General features: G+C 34.9%; 1 protein-coding gene across 1 annotated transcript; it reads left to right on the top strand.

The window, feature by feature from the left end:
• The first annotated feature begins 2,688 nt into the window (after positions 1 to 2,688).
• LOC121444674 (odorant-binding protein-like) lies at positions 2,689 to 8,034 on the top strand. Its single transcript, XM_041646579.1, has 6 exons — positions 2,689 to 2,780; positions 3,293 to 3,432; positions 4,345 to 4,415; positions 6,794 to 6,904; positions 7,588 to 7,689; positions 8,018 to 8,034. The coding sequence occupies exons 1-6, from the start codon at positions 2,724 to 2,726 to the stop codon at positions 8,032 to 8,034; spliced, it is 498 nt and encodes a 165-aa protein (XP_041502513.1). The 5' UTR covers positions 2,689 to 2,723.
• The last annotated feature ends 14,880 nt before the right edge of the window (positions 8,035 to 22,914 follow it).

Genomic DNA, 22,914 nt, shown 5'->3' with positions numbered 1-22,914 from the left:
AACTCTATTATAGGGCTACAGTACAGAAAACAGTCTGCTCCTAGCTTAAAAACAGACAAGAGGACCAATGAAACCAAATCGAAGAACCAGATATTAACCCAAACACCTAAGAACACCTGATTTTTGATAAAGAATCAAACAATATAAAATCGAAAACAGAAAGCATACTGGTGCTGACATTACTGGATAGCAACATGTTGAAGAAGAAAAATAGATCCATATCTATCACGATGAACAAAACTCAATTCGAAATGGATCAAAGACTTCATCATAAAACTAACCATATTAAATCTCATAGAAGTGAATATGGGAATTACATTTGAACACATTGGCACAGGAGGTCACTTTCTAAATATAATGTTAGTAGCACAGACACTAAGAGAAACAATTAATAAATGGGACCTCCTGAATCTGAGAAGCTTCTGTAAAGCAAAGGACATGGTCAACAAGACAAAATGACAGCCTACATAATGGGAAAAGTTATTCCCAACCCCTCATAGGACAGAGAGCTAACCTCTAAAATATACAAAGAACTCAAGAAACTTGTCATCAAAAGAACAAATAATCCTATTAAAAATGGGTGCAGACCTAAACAGAGAACTCTCAACAGAGGGATCTAAAATGGCTGAAAGACACTTATGAAGTGCTCAACATCCTTAGCCATTAGAGAAATGTAAATTAATACGACTCTGAGATTGCATGTTTCACCTCTAAGAATGGCCAAGATCAAAAACACTGATGAAAACTTATGTTTTAGAGGATGTGGTGTAAAGGGACCATTCCTCCATTGTTAGTGTGAGTTTAAACTGCTACAGTCCCTTTGGATTTCAGTATGGTTATTTCTCAGAAAATCTTGGGTATATACCCAAAGAATGCTTAATCATACTACAAGGATATGTGGTCACCTATGTTCATAGCAGCATTTTCATCATAGCCAGAACCTAGAAACAGCTTAAATGCCCCTTGACTAAAGAATGGGTAAAGAATATGTGGTATCTCTATCCATCACCAGATGAAGATTCTATGATGATATGCAAGATATTCGTCAGTATTGCTCTAGGATAGGGTCATTTCAGGTTCCCAATCCTCAGCTGCCCAAGGAACTAACTGGGAACCTCATCTTGGGCACTTGGGAGCCCCTCTAGGGTCAAGTCTCTTGCCCACCCTAAAGTGGCTCCCTTAACTAAGAATTGTGGTTCCGTGCTCCCCTATCCACCTTTCCTTTATCCCAATTCTCCTGTTTCCCCAGGTCCCCCCTCCTTCCCTTCTACCTTTTCTCTCCCCATCTCCCCTTACCCCCATCCCACCCCACCCCCAAGATCCCATTTTCTCCCCGGCAATTTGGTCTACTTCCCTTAGCCAAGAGGATAACTATATGTTTTTCCTTGGGTTCACCTAGACCCACACAGGGGCACTGGACTGAGCTCCCAAGGTCCCAATGAGGAGCAGAAGGGGGGAGAACATGAGCAAAGAAGTCGGGACCACGAGGCGTGCACCCATCCACTGAGACAGTGGAGCTGATCTACTGGGAGCTCACCAAGGCCAGCTGGACTGTGACCGAAAAAGCATGGGATAAAACCGGACTCTCTGAACATGGCGAACAATGAGGGCTGATGAGAAGTCAAGGAAAATGGCATGGGGTTTTGATCCTACTTAACGTTCTGGCTTTGTGGGAGCCTAGCCAGTTTGGATGTTCACCTTCCTAGATATGGACGGAGGGGGGAGGACCTAGGACTTACCACAGGCAGGGAACCCGGACTGCTCTGTGAACTGGAGAGGGAGGGGGAGAGGAGTGGGGGAGGGGGAGAAGGGTGGGAGGAGGGAGAGAAGGGTGGGAGGAGGGGGAGGGAAATGGGAGGCTGGGAGGAGGTGGAAACTTGTTTTTTTGTTTATGTTTTTTTTTCTTCTTTTCTCAATTAAAAAAAAAGATGTGTTTCTTCATCAAAAAAAAGAATATGTGGTATATTTACACAAGGAAATACTACACAACAGAAAAATAATGGTTTGGCTTCTTTTAATTAATAATAGCTGTATTTATTGCCAGTGGACATCTAGCAGCATTTTTTCTATTATTAATGCAGATAAGCATTGGTGTTATCCCTTATAGTTCTGTGCCAGAGCCTTTGAATTCTGTGTGCTGGAAGAATAACATAATCAATATATTGGAAGACTTAAATGTAGCACAGGATATATCAATATCTGTATAGGAAAACCTTCTTTAGTTTTACCATCTTATCATCTAAAAATGTGGTTGCTTTGACTTACATTTCTAAGGCCACAATTTTAAATTCATTTGACAGCACAGTATTATGCTTAGATCCAGAATGTATTTTAAAAGGCATGTCAGGTTGGTTGGATGAATCAAGGTTGGATGAAAAAAGGTTGGTTTGACCTTTACCAACCAAGAGATGTGGATTCAAAATAATAGCTTTGATGCTTTCACAAGGACAGTTCTTTCTTTCTGACAGGAACGCTCAATTCATCATCCCAACAGAACCTGACCTTTAGCCTAATCATATTCGTTTAGGGATATGAGATCATACGCTGTTCAACAGGGCCAAAGAGGAAATACTGAACAGATGCAGGTTGTTGTGGTCCAGTACCATTGGTTGATTCCAAGAAACTCCCTCTAACTAACTATATAAAAAGCTTTGTCAGTTCAGTTCCTTCATAACCAATATCCTATTTTGAGCTTCTACAGAAGAGCAAAGGCAGGCACCACCATGGTAAAGTTTTTGCTGCTGGCTTTGGCATTTGGTCTGGCTCATGCTTATACTGAGGTAAATTTATTTGGTCTGTGCGTTGGATTGATATTTTTCAACAGCATATTTTTGTGGGTATGATGCTTCATTAAGTTTGTCCATTGGAGTCCATATTCATGAAATAACCTTTCTGACATTCACTTATGTGCACTTTTTCAAGCAAATTTTTCTAAGATAAAGCAATGGAAATAAGAAAACGATGGTTTGTGGAGGGAAATGGGAGTCTGGGAGGAGGCAGAAACTTGGTTTTATTTTCCTTTTCTCAATAAAAAAAAGAAAACAATGGTTTTAATTTCAGAACTTAAGAGGCCAGCACATGGGTAGTTCTAAAAGGTCTCAGGTACCGAATGCTATATAAATTGAGTCATCATATTGTCCTGTGTTATTCTACATCCCTAGAAGCATAACTTTTTACTAATGAACACAATATTATTCATTTTATATTTCTAGTTATTTTATGTATTTCCAAAGATTGGGATCAGAGAGGTGAGTACCAACTCATATTCTAATGGTATTTGTGGTTTGTTCAGCTTGAAGGAAAGTGGGTTACCACTGCCATCGCTGCTGACAATGTGGACACGATAGAGGAAGAAGGACCCATGAGACTCTACGTTCGTGAACTTATTTGTAGTGAAGCATGTAGTAAAATGGGAGTCACATTTTATGTCAAGTAAGCAAATTGTCAACTATGTAAACTGAGCAGACTGTTATATGTTTCTCAGCCTTTATGTTGTCAGACTTACAGGGAAACGTTTTTATTTTTCTAGTCATGAAATTGAAGGGCTCATCTTCAGAAATGTGACTATTTTATTACAAGATTGGTTAGCTCTGGACACCATAAGGATGTTACATACTGTCTCCAATTCCCTGAATGTTTCCTTAGAAATCCTTTGGTTGGAGGCCTGTGGTTAAATTTTGTGCTCTAATATTAGATGCAAGTGACTGTAAAAAATCTCATTTCTACTAAGCTGAAGGCTGTGAGCATTGGGTTCATAATCATATGTGTTATATTACTCAGTCAATTACATCATAAATAGTTTTGCACAAACAAGTTATACAAATCTAATTTTCAGATCCCTTTCTTTGATGCTCTCTCTAGTTTCAAAGACACTCCTTAACATTTAGATGACTGTGGTCATTGAAAGGGTATATAAGACCATAAAAACTTAGAAAGCTTAGAACCATTTCTTTCATCTAGTTATGAATGTAAGTTTTAGGATATTAATTAAATCACTTAAAACACGTGCATATAAACCTATGTACATGTTATCATTAGACTAGAATATGAGAATTAAGATATTGAAAATCATGTGCAGTGAATAGTGAAATTTGGATAAGAAAGTCATCAGAGCCTTCAAAGCACTTGGAAATTTGCTACAAATAAAGGAAGTTATGTGTATGATTAAAATAGAATGATATTTTCTAAAAAAAGAATCAAGAGATGTAAGTGGTACTTATGTTCCAGTTCTGCACACTATTCATAGATTCTTTTACTTCATCAAGTTCATTGTAATACTTAAAAATCTCTAATATAAATTAAAGGTTATAAAAAATAAACCAGGGATGTCTGTTTGATTTTTAGTGCAAATGGCCAATGTTCAGAAACCACAGTCATTGGGTATAAGCAAGAAGATGGCAAGTACAGGACCCAGTGTAAGTATGGGATCTGGGGGATTCCTCTATGAACAGAACCATTTTGAATGAGCACATTCATGTTGACACTTCAGCTACTCATAGGTACATGGACTTAGAACAATATCAGCTACTTGTAAATTCATCAGTTCTTCCAACCAACTGAGATATGCTACCAAGTCAGAGTACATTGTAGGTCACCTGAAGTTTTCATAGAGAAGAACACTATTACCTGAAGATATGATTAATGTTAACAAAATGTCTCCAAATAGTTTCCTGCATGAAAATTTATTTCTATATAATATTCAGTGTCTTTTATTTTATTAAAATTTTTATTATTGAAGTATATATTTTCTCTGTTCCCCTCCCTTCCTCTCCCATCCCCTTTTACCCTCTCCCATGATGTCCATGTTCCCAATTTACTCAGAAGGTCTTGTCTTTTTCTACTTCCCATTTAGATTGTATCCATGTATGTCTCTCTTAGGGTCTTCTTTGTTGTCTAGGTAAACTGTAGGCTAGTTTCTCTTTGCTTTATGTCTGAAAACCACTTATGAGTGAGTATATATAAAATTTGTTTTTCTGGGTCAGGGTTACCTCACTCAATATGATGTTTTCTAGATTCATTCATTTGCCTCCAAATTACATGATGTTGTTTTTCCCCACTGTGTAGTACTCCACTGTGTAAATGTACTATATTTTTCTTATCCATTCTTCCAACAAGGGGCGTTTAGGTTGTTTCCAGGTTCTGGCTGTAAAAAATAATGATGTGTTTGTACAGTTCTCTGTTATTAGACAGGCCTGACACTCAATGATAGGTTTCAGTGGCCTCAAACATCTTCTGCAAACTTCTTGCCTCAGGCTCTTAAGCACTTATATTATAGGCATTAACTGCCATACTGGATTTGTGGAAAATTTTAGTGAATGGTTCTAGTTTAAAGCTTCCTATTCCATTGTTTTGTAGGGATCATAACATTTAGATCATTTGATGATAAACTTCAATTTTGAAAAGCTTTTATGGGAAAAACGCTCAAAAATTTCAGACAGACTCCTTCAATTTTACAAAATGAGCTAAAATAATAGCAACAGTATACAACTGAATTATGAATGGGATGACCTTTGGTTTGATCTTAAAAGAGGGGAGAGCAAATCTTCTGTCAAGCTTATTACTTTCCAAAGTTTACATGAACATTATAAAGTATTCCAGTAATAGAAAATTAGTAGATCCTAAAATCATTGTATTTCCTAGGCATTTTTTTATTGATTTTTACTGAGATCTACATTTTTCTCTACTTTTCTCCCTACCTCTTCACTCCCCTTCAACCTTCTCCCAAGGTCCCCATGATACCAATTTGTCACACCTAGAACCTGGAAACAACCTAAATGCACCTTGAGTAAAGAATGGATAAGGAAAATGTGCTACATTTACACAATGGAGTACTACACAGCAGAAAAAATAATGAAATCTTGAATTTTGCAGGTGAATATTGGAGGTAGAAAACATCTTTTTGAGTGAGGTAACCCAGACCCAGAAAGACAATTATCACATGTACTCATTCATAAGTGATTTTTAAACATAAAGCAAAGAAACCACCACACAAATCACAATGCCAGAGAACCTTGACAAAAATGAGGACCCTAAGAGAGACATACATAGATATAATCTACATGGGAAATAGAAAAAGACAAGATCTTCTGAGCGAAGTGCTTTTATCATTTAATCAGTGTCTACAAGAGGAAATACAACACAAACACACACACACACACACACATATGCTCCCCCCCCCACACAAACACAGCAAGAGAGAGAGAGAGAGACAGAGAGACAGAGAGACAGAGTGAGAGAGAAGCAAATGAAGACAGAAAATCTCACACACAGAAAGACAAACACAAACAAAATATGAATGTCTGGAAAACTTAAAATGCTCATTAATATATCTTTGTCATCCATAATCTTACAAGATGAAAATTTTGTGCATATGTCCAATAGTATGACCTTTTTGCATATGTATCATTTTTCCTACCAAGTATTACTATGATATGACACCCAGGTTTTACACTTTCAGAAAATTGACAAGTGGCCTTTTGGATCTGGTGGAAAGGGAAAGGCATACCAATAGAGTGATCCCACAGGTCTTGACAGAAGGAATTGAGAAAAAGAGAAAGTGTCTGTACCTAGGATTCATTATCAGGTTTAAAGATTGGAAATAATTGGTCAATATATTATGATAGGATATACAAAATGAGTGCATCCACGAATACCTTGGCCCATGTATGTCGTATGATAGTGAATCTGAGGTGATTGCTAGAGTCAGCGTCGTTATTAATGTTTAGTCAACATGTCACATCTTACAAAGTAGAAAATGAGTGACACTAAGCTTGAAATATTTCTGTTTCTTCAGTTGAAGGTGACAACAGATTTGAACCTGTGTATGCAACATCAGAGAACATAGTCTTTACCAATAAGAATGTGGATAGAACTGGCCGGACAACAAACCAGATTTTTGTTGTTGGTAAGAATGGTAGTGGGTTTTCTGATGTGGTAGAAAAAAAAGTATCACCCTGCAAATAGAGATTAAGTCAGATTCACACTCCAAGTACAGTATTTCCAAACTCCTCTCCACTAAATGACAATATGATTGTTGTGCGGACCAACTTTTACATTATATCATAATTTGAATAGCATGGTCATTGAAGACTCGGAGTGATGGGGAATGCTACTGGAAGTGTTTATATTAATGTTTCCTTACTGGAAAGAAGGGAACAAATATTATTTGTCCAAAGTTTAGACCATTTTGAGTGTCATTTGGTAAGTGTGTACTAAATTAAATAATGAATTCTAGAGTATAAACTCAGGAGAAATATGAAGGTTCCAGTGATAGGCGTCCATGACTCTCCAGTGTTATATTTTTGAAAGTGCATAGGATTGAGATGAGAGAATTCTCTAGAGAAGTTGTCTTATTTTTTGATATATTATGAAATACTGAAAATTGATGTCATACCACCAGTGAGACTAATTTAAGATCGTACATGGAACTTGGGGGAAATTACTATTGTCTGTTTTGACCAACCCAGTGTAGATGAATTTGGGCAGTTGGGATTTTCTATTGCATATTATGCAGGGACACTGAGGAAGCAATGTAATTTATCCAGAATTTTTGAACATGTCTCTGACATTGTCTTTCATTCAATGTAGGAAAAGGTCAACCTTTGACACCTGAACAATATGAAAAACTTGAGGAATTTGCTAAGCAACAGAGCATTCCAACAGAAAACATCCGAAAAGTTCTGAACGCAGGTAAAGCCAGTGAACAATATTTTAGCCAAAAAAAGTATCTGTCTCTCTCTCTGTCTCTCTCTGTCTCTCTCTCTCTCTCTGTCTCTGTCTCTCTCTCTCTCTCTCTCTCTATATATATATATATATATATTCATAAATTCATGTATGTATATATACATACTTAATATATCTACCTACCTATCTACTTAGTAAGATCCCTGATTTAGATTATGTGTAGTCATATACAATCTTTCAGTTGCTATTTCCAGAAATAATACTTGAGGAGCTGTTCTCATATTCCTATTAAAATATTTCTGTTAATTTTTACCCCATTCATGTTCTTTTACAGATACTTGTCCTAAATAATGACCTTCTGTAGGTAAGTAGAAACAGAATCCATTCCTAATCATCTTGATATTTGAATGGATTCATGCTTATTGCATAAAAAATTAGAGATAAGTATGTCACCAAGAAAAAGTGAACTGAAAATTAGCAATTTGTTGATAGGATATTATGTGTCTTCTAATACAGAAAATCTTACAGAGATAGAAATGAAGGAGAGGATATATTAATTTATAAAGAATATGAAGGATTTTATCTAATTCAGAATCGCTAATTTGTTTATATTGAGGAATAGTTCATCAAGACAATGTACCTTGTTATTTGGAAAATCTTACTTTACTTATGATTGTAGGGTATTCAATGTCACAGATATGCTGCAATCCTGTTGATATTTTCAGTATATTTCTTGAAACCTTTTGATACAAATTTTCATGTAAGGTCACAGAATGTCATTATTTTCAGTCAACAGTGCTTCTATAGAATTGAAAGTACAAAATATTGGTGATATCTAGGAAAGGAACTTTTTGTGTACCATCCTTTCTCTATACTCATTATATTGTTATTTTTATTTTTGCATCCATGAACTCTCAATGATAAAATTATTCCTGTTTGTTCAATCATGTTTTAATTTTTGTTTTTGTGTCTGTACAGATGACAGAAGAAATAGAATTATGCATTATATCCTCTTGACTATGGAATCAGTATCATTTATAGATCATCATTTCCTTTTAAATGAATTGTCTTCTATCCTGTGAAGTCAGAACACCATATACTAAATTCCTGACTTGCCTTTCCACTCTCTTCTTATGATGTATGAACTCTTCTTATTTTGTGAATGATTAAATAAAGTGTTTCAAGAAGCAATAAAGACCTTGTGGAAAGTATCTCATTCAAAAAGCACATAAATATTCACTAAACTAATAAAATAACCACTCTGGTGTAGCAAATAATATCTGTATTACTAAAACCTATCAAAATAATTAGAAAAAAAATAATTAAAAATGTGAAAAATTACAGGAGACCCATGAGTAATAACAGTGAAGAAATAAATTGTATGTTGTGCTTCTGTTAACTTTTAGCTAAATTTGTGATTTGACATTGACCGATCCTAATACTCTAAATGATTTCACAGAAAAAAAAACTGTTTGGGTCTGCCTCCATGTTACACATTATATAAAAAAGAAGATGAAATATGATTTCAAAAGTCTATCTGATGAGATTATCTTTTATTAAATGACTTTAGTGAGCAAATTAATCAGGATATGCTTAAATAGTGTACATATGATTCAGTTGCATTTGAAGAATAAATTCATGAGAATGATATTCCAAAGATGCCATGCCCTACATATATGCATGTGTTTCTTACAATTTTCTCTTTGTTTTACAAAAATTCTTTAGGATGTAGTTATTAGGATGTAGTTATCTATCAAATTAGAAAAGACAGATACAATCTTCTTTAAGGACTTGGAACAAGGAAAAACAAAATATATTAGACACTGTCGCTACATACAGTCTAATGAGGTCTAAAGATATAAAGAAAGCAAAGTGCATTTAATATTCACAAACAAGAAGACCTAATACCTATACTGCTTAATGTATTCCACAATATAGAAACAGAAGGGTCATTACCTAATTCCTTTTATGAAGCTACAGTTACTCTGATACCAAAACCACTCAAAGACTCAACCAGGAAAGAGAATTACAGGCCAATCTCACTCATGAACATCTATGCAAAAATCCTCAACAAAATACTGGCAAACCGAATCCAAGAACACATCCGAAAAAATATCCATTATGATCAAGTAGGCTTCATTCCTGAGATGCAGGGCTGGTTCAACATATGAAAATCTATCAATGTAATCCAGCATATAAATAAACTGAAAGAAAATAACCATATGATCATCTCATTAGATGCTGAAAAAGCATTCGATAAAATTCAACATACATTTATGTTCAAAGTATTGGAGAGATTAGGGATACAAGGGTCATACCTAAATATAATAAAAGCTATATACAGCAAGCCGACAGCTAACATCAAATTAAACGGAGAGAAACTCAAAACCATCCCACTAAACTCAGGAACACGACAAGGCTGTCCACTCTCGCCATACCTCTTTAATATAGTGCTTGAAGTTCTAGCAATAGCAATAAGACAACATAAGAGGATCAAGGGGATTTGAATTGGAAAGGAAGAAGTTAAACTATCGGTATTTGCAGATGATATGATAGTGTATATAAGTGACCCCCAAACTCCACCAAAGAACTTTTATAGCTAATAAACAGCTTTAGTAATGTGGCAGGATACAAGATCAACTCCAAAAAAGCAGTCATCCTCTTATACACAAAGGATATGGAAGCAGAGAAAGAAATCAGAGAAGCTTCACATTTCACGATAGCCACAACAGCATAAAATATCTTGGGGTAACTCTAACAGAGGAAGTGAAAGATCTATTTGACAAGAACATTAAGGCATTGAAGAAAGAAATTGAGGAGGATACCAGAAAATGGAAGGATCTCCCTTGCTCTTGGATTGGGAGGATCAACATAGTAAAAATGGCAATTCTACCTAAGGCAATTTATAGATTCAATGCAATCCCCATCAAGATCCCATCAAAATTCTTCACAGATCTTGAGAGGACAATAATCAAATTTACATGGAAAAAAAAACAGGATAGCCAAAACAATCCTATACAATAAAGGATCTTCTGGAGGCATTACCATCCCTGACTTCAAACTTTATTACAGAGCTACAGTGATGAAAACAGTGTGGTATTGGCATAAAAACAGAGAATTCGACCAATGGAATCGTATAGAAGACCCGAATTTTAACCCACAAACCTATGATCACCTCATTATCAATAAAGGAGCTAAAAGTATACAATGGAAGAAAGAAAGCATCTTCAACAAATGGTGCTGGCACAACTGGATGTCAACCTGTAGAACAATGAAAGTAAACCCATATCTATCACCAAGCACAAAACTCAAGTCCAAATGGATTAAAGACCTCAATATCAGTCCAAACACACTGAATCTGATAGAAGAGTAAGTGGGAAATACCCTACAATAGATGGGCACAGGAGATCGCTTCCTATGTATAACCCCAGAAGCACAGACATTAAGGGCAACATTGAATAAATGGAACCTACTAAAACTGAGAAGCTTCTGTAAAGCAAAGGACACTGTCACTAAGACAAAAAGGCAACCTACTGACTGGGAGAAGATCTTCACCAACCCCGCAACAGACAAAGGTCTGATCTCCAAAATATATAGAGAACTCAAGAAACTAGATTTTAAAATGCTAATTAACCCAATTAAAAAATGGTGCATTGAACTGAAAAGAGAATTCTCAACAGAAGAAGTTCAAATGGCCAAAAGACACTTAAGGTCATGCTCAACTTCCTTAGTGATCAGGGAAATGCAAATCAAAACAACTTTGAGATATCTTACACTTGTCAGAATGACTAAAATCAAAAGCTCCCATGATAGGCTTTGCTGGAGAGGCTGTGGAGGAAGGGGTACCAGCATCCATTGCTGGTGGGAATGCAATCTTGTGCAACCACTGTGGAAATCAATGTTTCGGTTTCTCAGGAAATTCGGGAACAACCTACCCCTGGACCCAGCAATACCACTCTTGGGAATATACCCAAGAGATGCCCTATTATATGACAAGAGCATTAGTTCAACTATATTCATAGCAGTATTATTTGTAATAGCCAGAACCTGGAAACAACCTAGATGCCCTTCAATGGAAGAATGGATGAAGAAAGTGTGGAATATATACACATTAGAGTACTACGCTGCAGTAAAAAACAATGACTTCTTGAATTTTGCATGCAAATGGATGGAAACAGAAAACACCATCCTGAGTGAGGTAACCCAGACCCAAAGAGATGATCATGTAATATACTCACTCATAATTTGTTTCTAGCCATAAATAAGGGTCACAGAGTCTACAATTGGTGAACCTAAAGAAGCTAAATAAGAAGATGAACCCAAGGAAAAACATAAAGTTATCCTCTTGGCTATGGGAAGTAGACCAAATTGCCGGGGAGAAAATTGGGATCTTGGGGGTGGGGTGGGATGGGGGTAAGGGGAGATGGGGGGAGAAAAGGGAGAAGGAGAGGATGGGGAGAACTTGGGGAAAAAGGATGATGAGGATAAAGAAAGGTTGGATAGGGGAGCACGGAAGCACAATTCTTAATTAAGGGAGCCACCGTAGGGTTGGCAAGATTCTTGAAACTAGTGTGGCTTCCAGGAGCCCAAGGCGATGTCCCCAGTTAGTTCCTTGGGCAGCTGAGGATAGGGAACCTGAAATGACCCTATCCTATGGTAATACTGACGAATATCTTGCATATCACCATAGAACCTTCATCTGGTGATGAATGGAGATAGAGACAGAGACCCATACTGGAGCACTGGACTGAGCTCCCACGGTCCCAATGAGGAGCAGAAGGAGGGAGAACACTAGCAATGAAGTCAGGACCACGAGGGGTGCACCCACCCACTGAGACAGTGGGGCTGATCTATTGGGAGCTCACCAAGGCCAGCTGGACTGTGACTGAAAAAGCATGGGATAAAACCGGACTCTTTGAACATGGCGAACAATGAGGGCTGATGAGAAGTCAAGGAAAATGGCATGGGGTTTTGATCCTACTTAACGTTCTGGCTTTGTGGGAGCCTAATCAGTTTGGATGTTCACCTTCCTAGATATGGACAGAGTGGGCAGGACCTTGGACTTTCCACAGGGCAGGGAACCCTGACTGCTCTTTGGACTGGGGAGGGAGGAGGAGAGGAGTGGGGAGAGGGGGAGAAGGGTGGGAGGAGGGGGAGGGAAATGGGAGGCTGGGAGGAGGCGGAAACATTTTTTTCCTTTTCTCAATAAAAAAAGAGATATGAATAAGAAACAATGATAATTTTCTGTTGAAATCTCCTGTTATTTAAACTTTCTCTGTGTGTCTTGAAAAACAAAGTTACTTTAGAAAAAATAATTGAATAATATCTTCTGAAAATATGGTATATTCAATGTATATTTACATAATTTCACCTTCATTCTCCAACTAATTCCTACAATTATTCTGCCCTCTTCTTGCAATTTCTCCAACTTCTTAATAAATATACAAATTCATTTCAATATATGTGTCAATGCATGTGTGTTAAGAAAGAGGAGGTTAACACTGAAATTTATGGCCCAACTGTGTCCATTTATGGTTTCTAATATGCATTTGTATTCAGTGTTGGCCCCTTGTTCTTTAATTATTTATTAATTAAAAGTCTCATTCTAGAGGTAAACGGAATACACCTACTTCTTGTCCTATCAGAAGTTGCTTTCTTAGCTAGCAAGACTTCAAATGGCATGGAAGTTCTAAAGATCACCATTAACATCATGATAACATGGGTAAAGTTTGACCAATCTGAGAGTTAAACCAAAGGTGATTTGTTGAATTTACATCCTGAGCTGTAGAATGTAACTCATACTTGGTTCCATAAACATATTCAACACATTGTTCTTTTCATCAACCATTGTAATTTCTATGTGTATTCTGAATGGTAGTTTCTTAATCAAGACAACTAGAGATGATATCAATATCAAGTTTAGTTGGTAGTACTGTCATGGTGACCAGGAATAAACTTCCTTCATTAAATTTCAGAATGCATTGTTTCTGCAGATATGTTCTTATGACAGCCTGAAGCCTCCCACAGGTGTCAGTTTTACAAGTTTACAATGCAGGAATCCTCATTTTTCTATATCCTCAGCAAAATTAACATCAAGAAAACATATGACTCCTTATTAAACATGTATTATAAAACTAAAAATTATGTTCTTAGAAAGTGAAGCACAGATGTCCAAGACTCACTTAAAAGTGTTCAATATCCTTAGCCATCAGGAAAAAAAATTGTAACTATTTAGAGATTTTGTCTATGATGTGGGGAAAGGGCTGCACTTGGCCCTGGTTTGTGGAAGTGAAAACTGATTCAGCTGTGATCAAAATCAGCGGGGAGGATCCTAACATGATAGCATCTGTCTTACCACAAGTCCTTCAAAACATTACAATGACACTCTCTTGAAATTTTTTAAACATAGAATGTAAAAGATCACTTCCAAACCTGTTATATAGCCTTATTAATTTAATCTGCATCAACACACACACATGCATTTATTTGTGTGTGTACACATGTGTGCACATAGAGGAAAACATAACTGGTGATAATAAAGGCTGAAAACCATTATAAAGTACTAGAAAAATTAATACACATTCATATCAAGCATATCATCCACAATGATTAAGCTGACTTTATTCCAGAAGTACAGGCTTGGGTTAACACATAGAATTCTAAAAATATTATAAATAATACAATGTAATTAAGGCAACAAATCCATCAATTCAATATTTTAAGAAAAAACCCTTTGATAAAATGCCTCATACTTTCAAGATAAAATTCTGTAAAATAATAGGAATGGAGAAATATACTCTATAATATTAAAGCTGTCTCTGACAAACACACTGTCAATACATATCCTACAGGTATTAACCTGCAAGAAAACCCACTAAAATCTTGAAAAAGACTGGTTGCCTACTCTTCACACTCCTTTATAATTAATGTTGAGTTGGCTGTAATACAGTGAGCGATCCAGAAACTGAAGGACATTAAAACCATTCACCTATGAATAGATGAATCTAAATTAACCCTTGTTTCAGATGACATGATCTTATACCTAAGACATACCCAAATTGTACCAGAATATATGTAGTAGAGTAAAAAAAAATTAGGAACATGGCAAGGAAAGTATCAGTTTAAAAAATTAAAAGCTTTCTATACACTACCAACAAAGCCACCTTAGAAAGAAATCATGAGCAAAATGACATTTAAAATAGCAACAAAGGACAAAAATCTTGGGTTAAACATAATGAAGAAAAAGAAAATAAACTTCTAATCTCAAAAGGAAGTTTGAGAAAAAAATCCTATGAACTTGAAAGACATTAAATGATCACAGAATGGTAGAATTAATATTATGGGAGTGATTGATTGGCAAGAAACAATTCGCAGATATAATAAAATGCCAAAAAGACACGACATATGACATTCTTCACAGAAATAAGAATTAATATGCCTCCTATTTTTCATATACAACCTGAAAAGACTTAAAGGAATCCTGGGATAAAATTTTCAATATAGGAGGTATTGATCTTTCAGTCTTCAAGGTATTTTATAGGTCTAGAGTGATGAAAAAATCTAGCTAACTACCCAGGACCAGTATATATATATATACTCCTAACATTATCAACAGCAACAATAAAAATGACAACAACAACATAACAACAACATCAACACACACACACACACACAATTCTGTGCTAATGAACACAGAAAAGTATTTTCTTGACATCTCTTAAAGCAAACTTCTATTTTCAACATACTGAAACATTACATAAAACAATAATCAATCATATTCCCAATAGATATATGAAAAAAACATTCCCATACCTAAGGTTCTCGGAACCTTTTAAGAGAGGGCATAAAGATAGAAGGAGCTAGAGGACCAAGAGATTTGGTATGAGATTTTATATGCTAATAGTATTAGATGCTACACCCACAGAGTGTCATCTATATGACTGCCTCAACAGCAGCAGAGCAAGGATGACAACAATAGGGATGCCAAAGTAGCCTGGGGAAATATCATGAAGCTTCAGCCCTACAGATATCACTCACATGCAACTAATTATGTGAAAATTGGGAGGTATTATCATTCCATGGAGGAACAGTTCAATAACAAATGGTCATAATTAACTTACAGAATGAGCAGGTTATATTTATATATTTGGAAAACAGAGGAATAAACATACACAAATATGTATGTAAGAACAATTCCTCCACCAAAAAAAAAGCTGTGAATGTGGAAGAGTACAAAGGGCATATGGTAATGTAATTCTAATCATGATCATAAAATCTAGACAGAATAATAAAAACATACATCATGTATAGGTACAAATATAAATGTGATCCCCAATAGAATCAAGATGACCCAATTAAAAGTACTCATTACTATGGGCATAATGATCTTAAAAAATGCAAAACACCTACATTGGAGAAAAGACAGCATCTTCAAGGAATGCTGCTGAGAAAACTGAATATCTACTTGCAGTACAAAGAAATTGGACCAAATCTATTACTTATCTCAAAAATTAGATGCAAGGGCTCTAAAACCTCAATCTGAATCATAAAACAGTAGATACACTAGAAAAAAACATAGGCAATACCTTAGAAGATATAGGTGTAAGACAGGATTGTCCAAACAGGGTTCCATTTGCCAAGCAATAGTGGCCAGTTATTGACAACTGTGACATCATAAAGCTAAACGTCTTCAATACTGTCATGGAAATAATGAATGGTGTTAACAGATATCAATAGATTTGGAGAGATCAATGGATATATATATATATATATATATATATATATATATATATATATCACTTGTTCTTTCTTCTGTCAGTATTGATCCTGACCATCATGTCAAGAAAGACTGTAGAGGAGTTCTTGAGAAAACAGTAGCAAATGAGTGATCCATTTGGTTTGAAGATTCAACAAACACAAAAGCATTTATTATATTTGAAATAAGAATATAAATGGAAATTTTTGAGTTACTTTAATTTACTTATAACAGGAAAGAAATCTACATGAAGATTAAAAGTGAATTGCACATCTCTAGAAATTTTTGAATCAGTTATTTTTTAGAAATATTCTTCTCTGAATTATATGAATTATATTTTTTCTAAATTTGAAGCAAAACATGTATTTGGAAGTGTGATCTAATCTCTTAATTAAAAGTCATAACCATTTATTCATATTTTTCCATGTGAAAAATTATAAATAAATTTTGTTTTTATAATATTTTATTAAGTAGTTTAAATTAATGTAATGAAGTATATATTTTGTTTTTAATATTGTCTACATTATTTCAAAATATTAAATATCCAAACATTATAGAAATAGCATAAAAATAGATTATACTATACATAAACAATTTTGCAGTTATTTGTACTAGTCATACTAAAATTCCCTATGGTGTGGCTAACTTCTTTGATTTTAGGATATGGTGATTGGAGGCAGGGGTATTATGATTTCAAGGTCTAACAGTGTAGCAGAAACTGAGGTCCTGTGCTCAAAGAAAATTAATAGGATTTTGGGATGTTAACCACACAGGGTTGTTCCTTCAAAGATTTTAATGCATAACCTGTTATCAGCCCACAAGGTTTGGGGCTTGAGTGTCCTTTGTACTATCTGTGTGACAGAGACTAGAACAGAGACTCTCCTAGACTCTTATTATGATCTAGTTTATCTCATCCGTCTATAGAACCTGACTTAATGGAGAGTGTTGAATGCAGTCATTCTATAGCACCCATCATTATGAATGTGTCACATGTACACAATATATAGAACAAATATTTATGGAATGTGTCACATGTACTTTGTAAAGAGTTTTGACATTGGATCCTTTCTTTAGCTTACTTTGTGATTTATTGTGTACATGACATTGAGTTAATAAATACCAGGCCAGTTTTCATCCAATTGTGTGGTGTCTAAATATTTCTAGAATAAACTATTTGGTGCCAGACTAACAAAGATTATTTAGTCATTTTTTAACCAAACTACTTTCTTGCCTCCTGTGGATCATTACCTGCTGAAAATGACAATGGTTTTTGCAGAAATGCATACAAAACTGTGCTACATATGTAGATCTTGTCTCACATTTTAATTGTCATATTAGTTTCATGGGAGATACCTCCTTCAACAAAGTATTTTCCTGGTGAGCCTGTAGATCTAAGTTTATAGGCATGTACTATATAATGCATTGGATGTGGGTTATATACTTGTTAATCTTAAGGTGAGGAAATAATAACAAGAGGATCCCTAGGCATCAGAAAACTGCTAAACTAAGATATTTGAGATGCTTCAGTGCAATGAAAGAACATGTCTGAAAAATCAGCTGGATGGCTCCTGAGAATTGACATAAAAGGATAAACTTTGAGGGTTCCTGAGTGGTGTGGGAAGTTTTTCTGTACATGTGTTGATTTTATTGGTTAATGAATAAAGCTTCTTTTGGTCAATGGCTTAAAAGAGTAAATCCAGGTGGGAAATCCAAACAAAGATGCAGAAAGAGAGTAGGCAAAGTTAGAGAGAAGCCATGTAGCCACCATAGGAAACAGATACCTCCCCCATAGCTTGCCAAAAATATTCCAGTAGGCAATGACCTCATAGTGATGCACAGATTAATGGAGATTGGTTGGTTTGAGTATAAGAGCTAGCTAAAAAATACATTTAAGCTATTGACAAAACAGTATTGAGAATGGTATAGTTTCTGTGTCATTATTTCAGGGTCAGAGCAGCCTGAAACAAACAAACAAAACACCCTCTGCCTACACCTAAGTTTACCTTCCATATTCATGACACTTAAGCACAACATTAATAAGGATTGACTAAAAATATGTATGTCTTGGGAAAAAGAAGAGACAACATGGTCAGTTTACTTTGCTTGTCTAAAACTCACTGTCTATAGCAAATTTCAATTTCCCTTTTTAAGTTTTTGCTAACAGAATTAAATTAAAAATTTTCTTTTGAAACACTTTATGTACATAGTTCAACCTGAAAATGCTGCCAAGTTACCATGTTATTTAAACTTTCCCTAGAAGTGCTGATTAACAAATTACCATTATCACACTGTGAAAATTTCCTATGTGCAATCAGGACATGCAAATTTAATAGAGAATTGTTGGTTACCAGCTATTAGAAGAGCCACTATTGCATTATTGTGGATACCTTTGGAGGCCTTGTCTAGTAACAATGGATACAACCACAGGACAGCTCCTCCACCAATTACTCAAGGAACACAGCAAAAGAGGATTGCAGAAGTTTCTTAGGGTGAGAAAATAAGGATACTCCAGGCAGAAAGAAACGATGGAAAATATCAAAACAAAACCTGAATGAAGTGAAATTTGTGAATCCAGGTAACAGTACTGGAAGATGGGACTTGGAGGAAAGTTGGATGATATATAGGTTACTTTGGGGATCTGGGCCTCAGAATGAATTATGCACTCAAAATGATTAGATATGTGGTTACTGCAGAGAACAAATAGTTGTCCAGGGATGTGCCATTGGAAATTTACTGGCTGAAGAGAGATGATCACCTTGAAAATATAACTGTCTGGTGCCTGGAAAGGAGTCTTTCTTATTTGAAATAAAAACTACTGGAGGAGGATTTCGTCACTGTCTGTTCTGTGAGGAAGTAACTAATCTACTCGATGACTGGAGAGATAATCCATCAGAGGAAATATTAGCATGGTTTATATCATTACTAAGATCATGTTCTACTCCAGGATTAGAACTGAAAAATAAAGAAAAAGTAGGATCCAGCAGCTTCTCATTCATGTTGACAAGCCACCTCATCCTTGGTAAATATGGGGCTGTCTTGATAACAAGAATAGGATTTTCACATGCCATTGAGGATTCACTGACAAGTCCTACCAATTCCTAATGACTGCCAAAGGTACAAAGGACAGGGCTACCTTGCTGTACCTGAATGAGAAAACATATAGTTATGAAGATACATACTGAACACATAGTTAATATACAAAATATAAAAATTATATATTATCTTATGAACTGTGGGAAATATGTGTTTTTCACACATTTACACTTACAGATAAGTTTTACATTTATTAATGAGTTATAAATCTTCTATCCAATAAATTGACTAAAATATATTATCCAAAAATTCTTCCTCACAAGTTATCAAAATATGAACAGATAATGGATATCAAATTGTGTATACAAAAATAGTTGAAGAAAATGTATTAATCACCAATAATTATAACAACGTAAACTTGTGAAAATAGAACAATTAACTAGAAAAACCTTATAATCAACAGATGCATGTCATTTAATATATTTTATTACCTATTCAGATTTAATAATATATTAAATATTTATTTGGTAATAATATTTGAAATAAAGTTATCTTTTAAATATACATATTAATATGCATTTTCTTTAATTTTACCTCTTTTTTTAACTGTTCTATTTATATGCTCATATTCTTTAATCATAAAGTAACTATTATTTTCAAATTTCATATAATCCAAAATCTTCAGATTATTAGTAAAAAACGAGTCACATAGTGTTCGCTATATATGACGTATTTTACATATTTCATATATTTCAACATAATCTCAATTGTTAGTTTTACATTCATTAATCTTCTTTTTGATGATTCCAAATACATAGGTTATTAATTTTAGACATGTGGTTATGTTGATGGTGACATAATGAAATGTCCAGAAATTTTACTGACAACTTCTTCAAATTTTTTCTCAACTTTAGTGTGTTCTAAAGAAGCAAACAATACATGGTGAAATAGATTTTTCTGTTTCTTCAGGATTTGCTATCACATTTGTTTGTTTTTGTTTACAATATTTGTCATTTTACTCACAGCTTACCAATACATTGAAACATATTAATAGAAAATTGATAAGTGAAATATTTGCACGAGGGCTGGGGAAATGGCTCAGAGGTTAAGAGCACTGACTGCTCTTCCGGAGGTCCTGAGTTCAATTCCCAGCAACCACATGGTGGCTCACAACCATCTGTAATGAGATCTGGTGCACTCTTCTGGCCTGCAGGCATACATGAAAGCTGGACACTGTGTACATAATAAATAAATAAATCTTAAAAAAAGAAATATTTGCACGATACTTCACTAAATAGTTTTGTTCCTATGTAATTGATTATTATTATTTATTTATTTATTTTTTGGTTTTTCGAGACAAGGTTTCTCTGTAGCTTTTTTGGTTCCTGTCCTGGAATTAGCTCTTGTAGACCAGGCTGGCCTCGAACTCACAGAGATCTGCCTGCCTCTGCCTCCCAAGTGCTGGGATTAAAGGTGTGTGCCAACACCGCCCGGGTTATAATTGATTATTCAACATTGCAAATTTTAGTTATTTGCTGTTGTTATGAACATATTTCTGATGATCATTTCCAGAAATCTTATTAGAGCCAGTGTAATAGGGAGCTTGCTTTATGCTAGTTTCCCCTACTAATATTAGAAGTTATATTCATAAATACTCAGGATAATGACTGAGAAGATTCGGACTAGCTCCAGCATGGTATGAGTGGCAATGATAGACCTTATCCTTTGCTTCAGTTTTCTCTGTCTTAATGTAAACCATTATATTACATTTCTAAAGCCAGTCACCAAAGTTCATTTTCTTAATTGCCCACTTCCTTCTGCTGAGACTGACAACCAACATCCAACTATAAAAATACTGAAGTCCAGCAACAAAGTCCTCTTAGGGTCTCTTAATTAACATGCTAATTTAAAATGGAACACCTCATCAACATTCATGTTACCCCTTTTTTTCTGAATTGTTTTACTATGAGGTACATCTGTCCTCTCTAATCAGAGGGATTATTTGTAACTCTGAAACAAATATCTCTGTCCACTTTACCTTATTTCTGTCCCCCTTTACCTAATACTCTCATGTTTGCATCTTATTTCCTGCCTTCTATCCCTCTGCGACAAAGAAATTTCCTTTCTGCTGAGAGATTGCTATTTTGGGTTTTATGAAAATACTTTTTCCTTCAGTGACTGCACATGAGTTAAACTATGAAAAGAAACAGATATAATAATGTGGGTGACAGAATGCTCAAGACATCTAAACACTACATAGAAGTTGAGAAGCAACAAAGGAATACTGAAAGGTATAAAAATCCACACTACACTTTATAAATATATTCAAATTATATCTTTAAATCAAGCTGTTCAGAATTCTTCAACTTTTATTACTTTAAATATATCTTTACTTCAATTTTTTATTGTTTTTAATTTTCACAAATGCTTATGTGTGTCCAAATGCATATTAAATTCAACATAGACTAATTTTAAACTTTCACAGTGTTTGTTTACTCTTATAATCTGGAACAATATATGTAATACTACTTCATAACATTCCATTTTATTTACCATTAATTTAATGTTTAAAATAATAGACCTTTGAACAACATGAAATAACTGATTGAGTATATTAGCTTACTCTAGTACTGGTATACACTGCAACATTGGTAAACACAGGGAAGCAACAACTTTCCCTAAGGATGTTGTAATATTGAGGAAGTAAAATTTCTTTGATCTTAATTAGGACCTCCAAGAGGTCATTCCTATGACTCTTTTGACTGAATATATTCTATCACATGGATTAAAACAGGGATACAGGCAGATTTTTGTTTCAATTTAAAATTCCTCCTTTGTTGATTACTTTTGAAATATCAAAGTTCACATATTGCCTAATGAAATAGAAAGATATAAGATAATCTGAAATTAAATGAAAAATGTTCACTAGTCATAAAAATGCATGGAATTTTGAATCATATCCTCTTCTCCATTGCAACAGCATCACATATAAATCACCATTTCTTTTTAAATGAATTGTCCCCTCTCCTGTGAAATCAGGATATCACATACTAAATTTGTGACATCTCTTTCCTTATCCTTCCTATGATCTATAAACTCTTCTTCCTTTTTGAATGATTAAATAAAGCATTTCAGAAACAATAAAGACCTTGTGAAAGTGATCTCATTCAAAAAACACATAAATACACACTAAGCTAATTAAAAGAATCACTCTGTTGTAACAAATTGCACCTGTTCTACTAAAACTTATTGTAGTAACTGGAAATTCTGCAGTTACTGGAGAGCAATGCGAACAAATACTGAAGAATTAAATTCTATGTTTTGCTTCATATTTGCTTTCAGCTGAAAATTGTGATTTGCGATTGAACAGTCTTAATGCACTGAAAGATTTCATATAACACACTCTTTGGTTCTGCCTCCGTATTACACATTATTTAAAAGAT

This window comes from Microtus oregoni, unplaced genomic scaffold (assembly GCF_018167655.1).
Source record: "Microtus oregoni isolate MIOR12 unplaced genomic scaffold, Mior012 000137F_ref0000512, whole genome shotgun sequence".
Taxonomy (NCBI): domain Eukaryota; kingdom Metazoa; phylum Chordata; class Mammalia; order Rodentia; family Cricetidae; genus Microtus; species Microtus oregoni.
The sequence above is the reverse complement of the archived record's forward strand: the minus strand, read 5'-3'. Positions and strand labels throughout refer to the sequence as shown.

Excerpts from the sequence above, each read along its gene's own strand:
- LOC121444674 (XM_041646579.1), top strand. The coding sequence starts at position 2,724 with ATGGTAAAGTTTTTGCTGCTGGCTTTGGCATTTGGTCTGGCTCATGCT. Across the intron at positions 3,433-4,344 it reads GGAGTCACATTTTATGTCAA|TGCAAATGGCCAATGTTCAG; the intron begins GTAAGCAAATTG and ends TTTGATTTTTAG. Across the intron at positions 6,905-7,587 it reads AAACCAGATTTTTGTTGTTG|GAAAAGGTCAACCTTTGACA; the intron begins GTAAGAATGGTA and ends CATTCAATGTAG.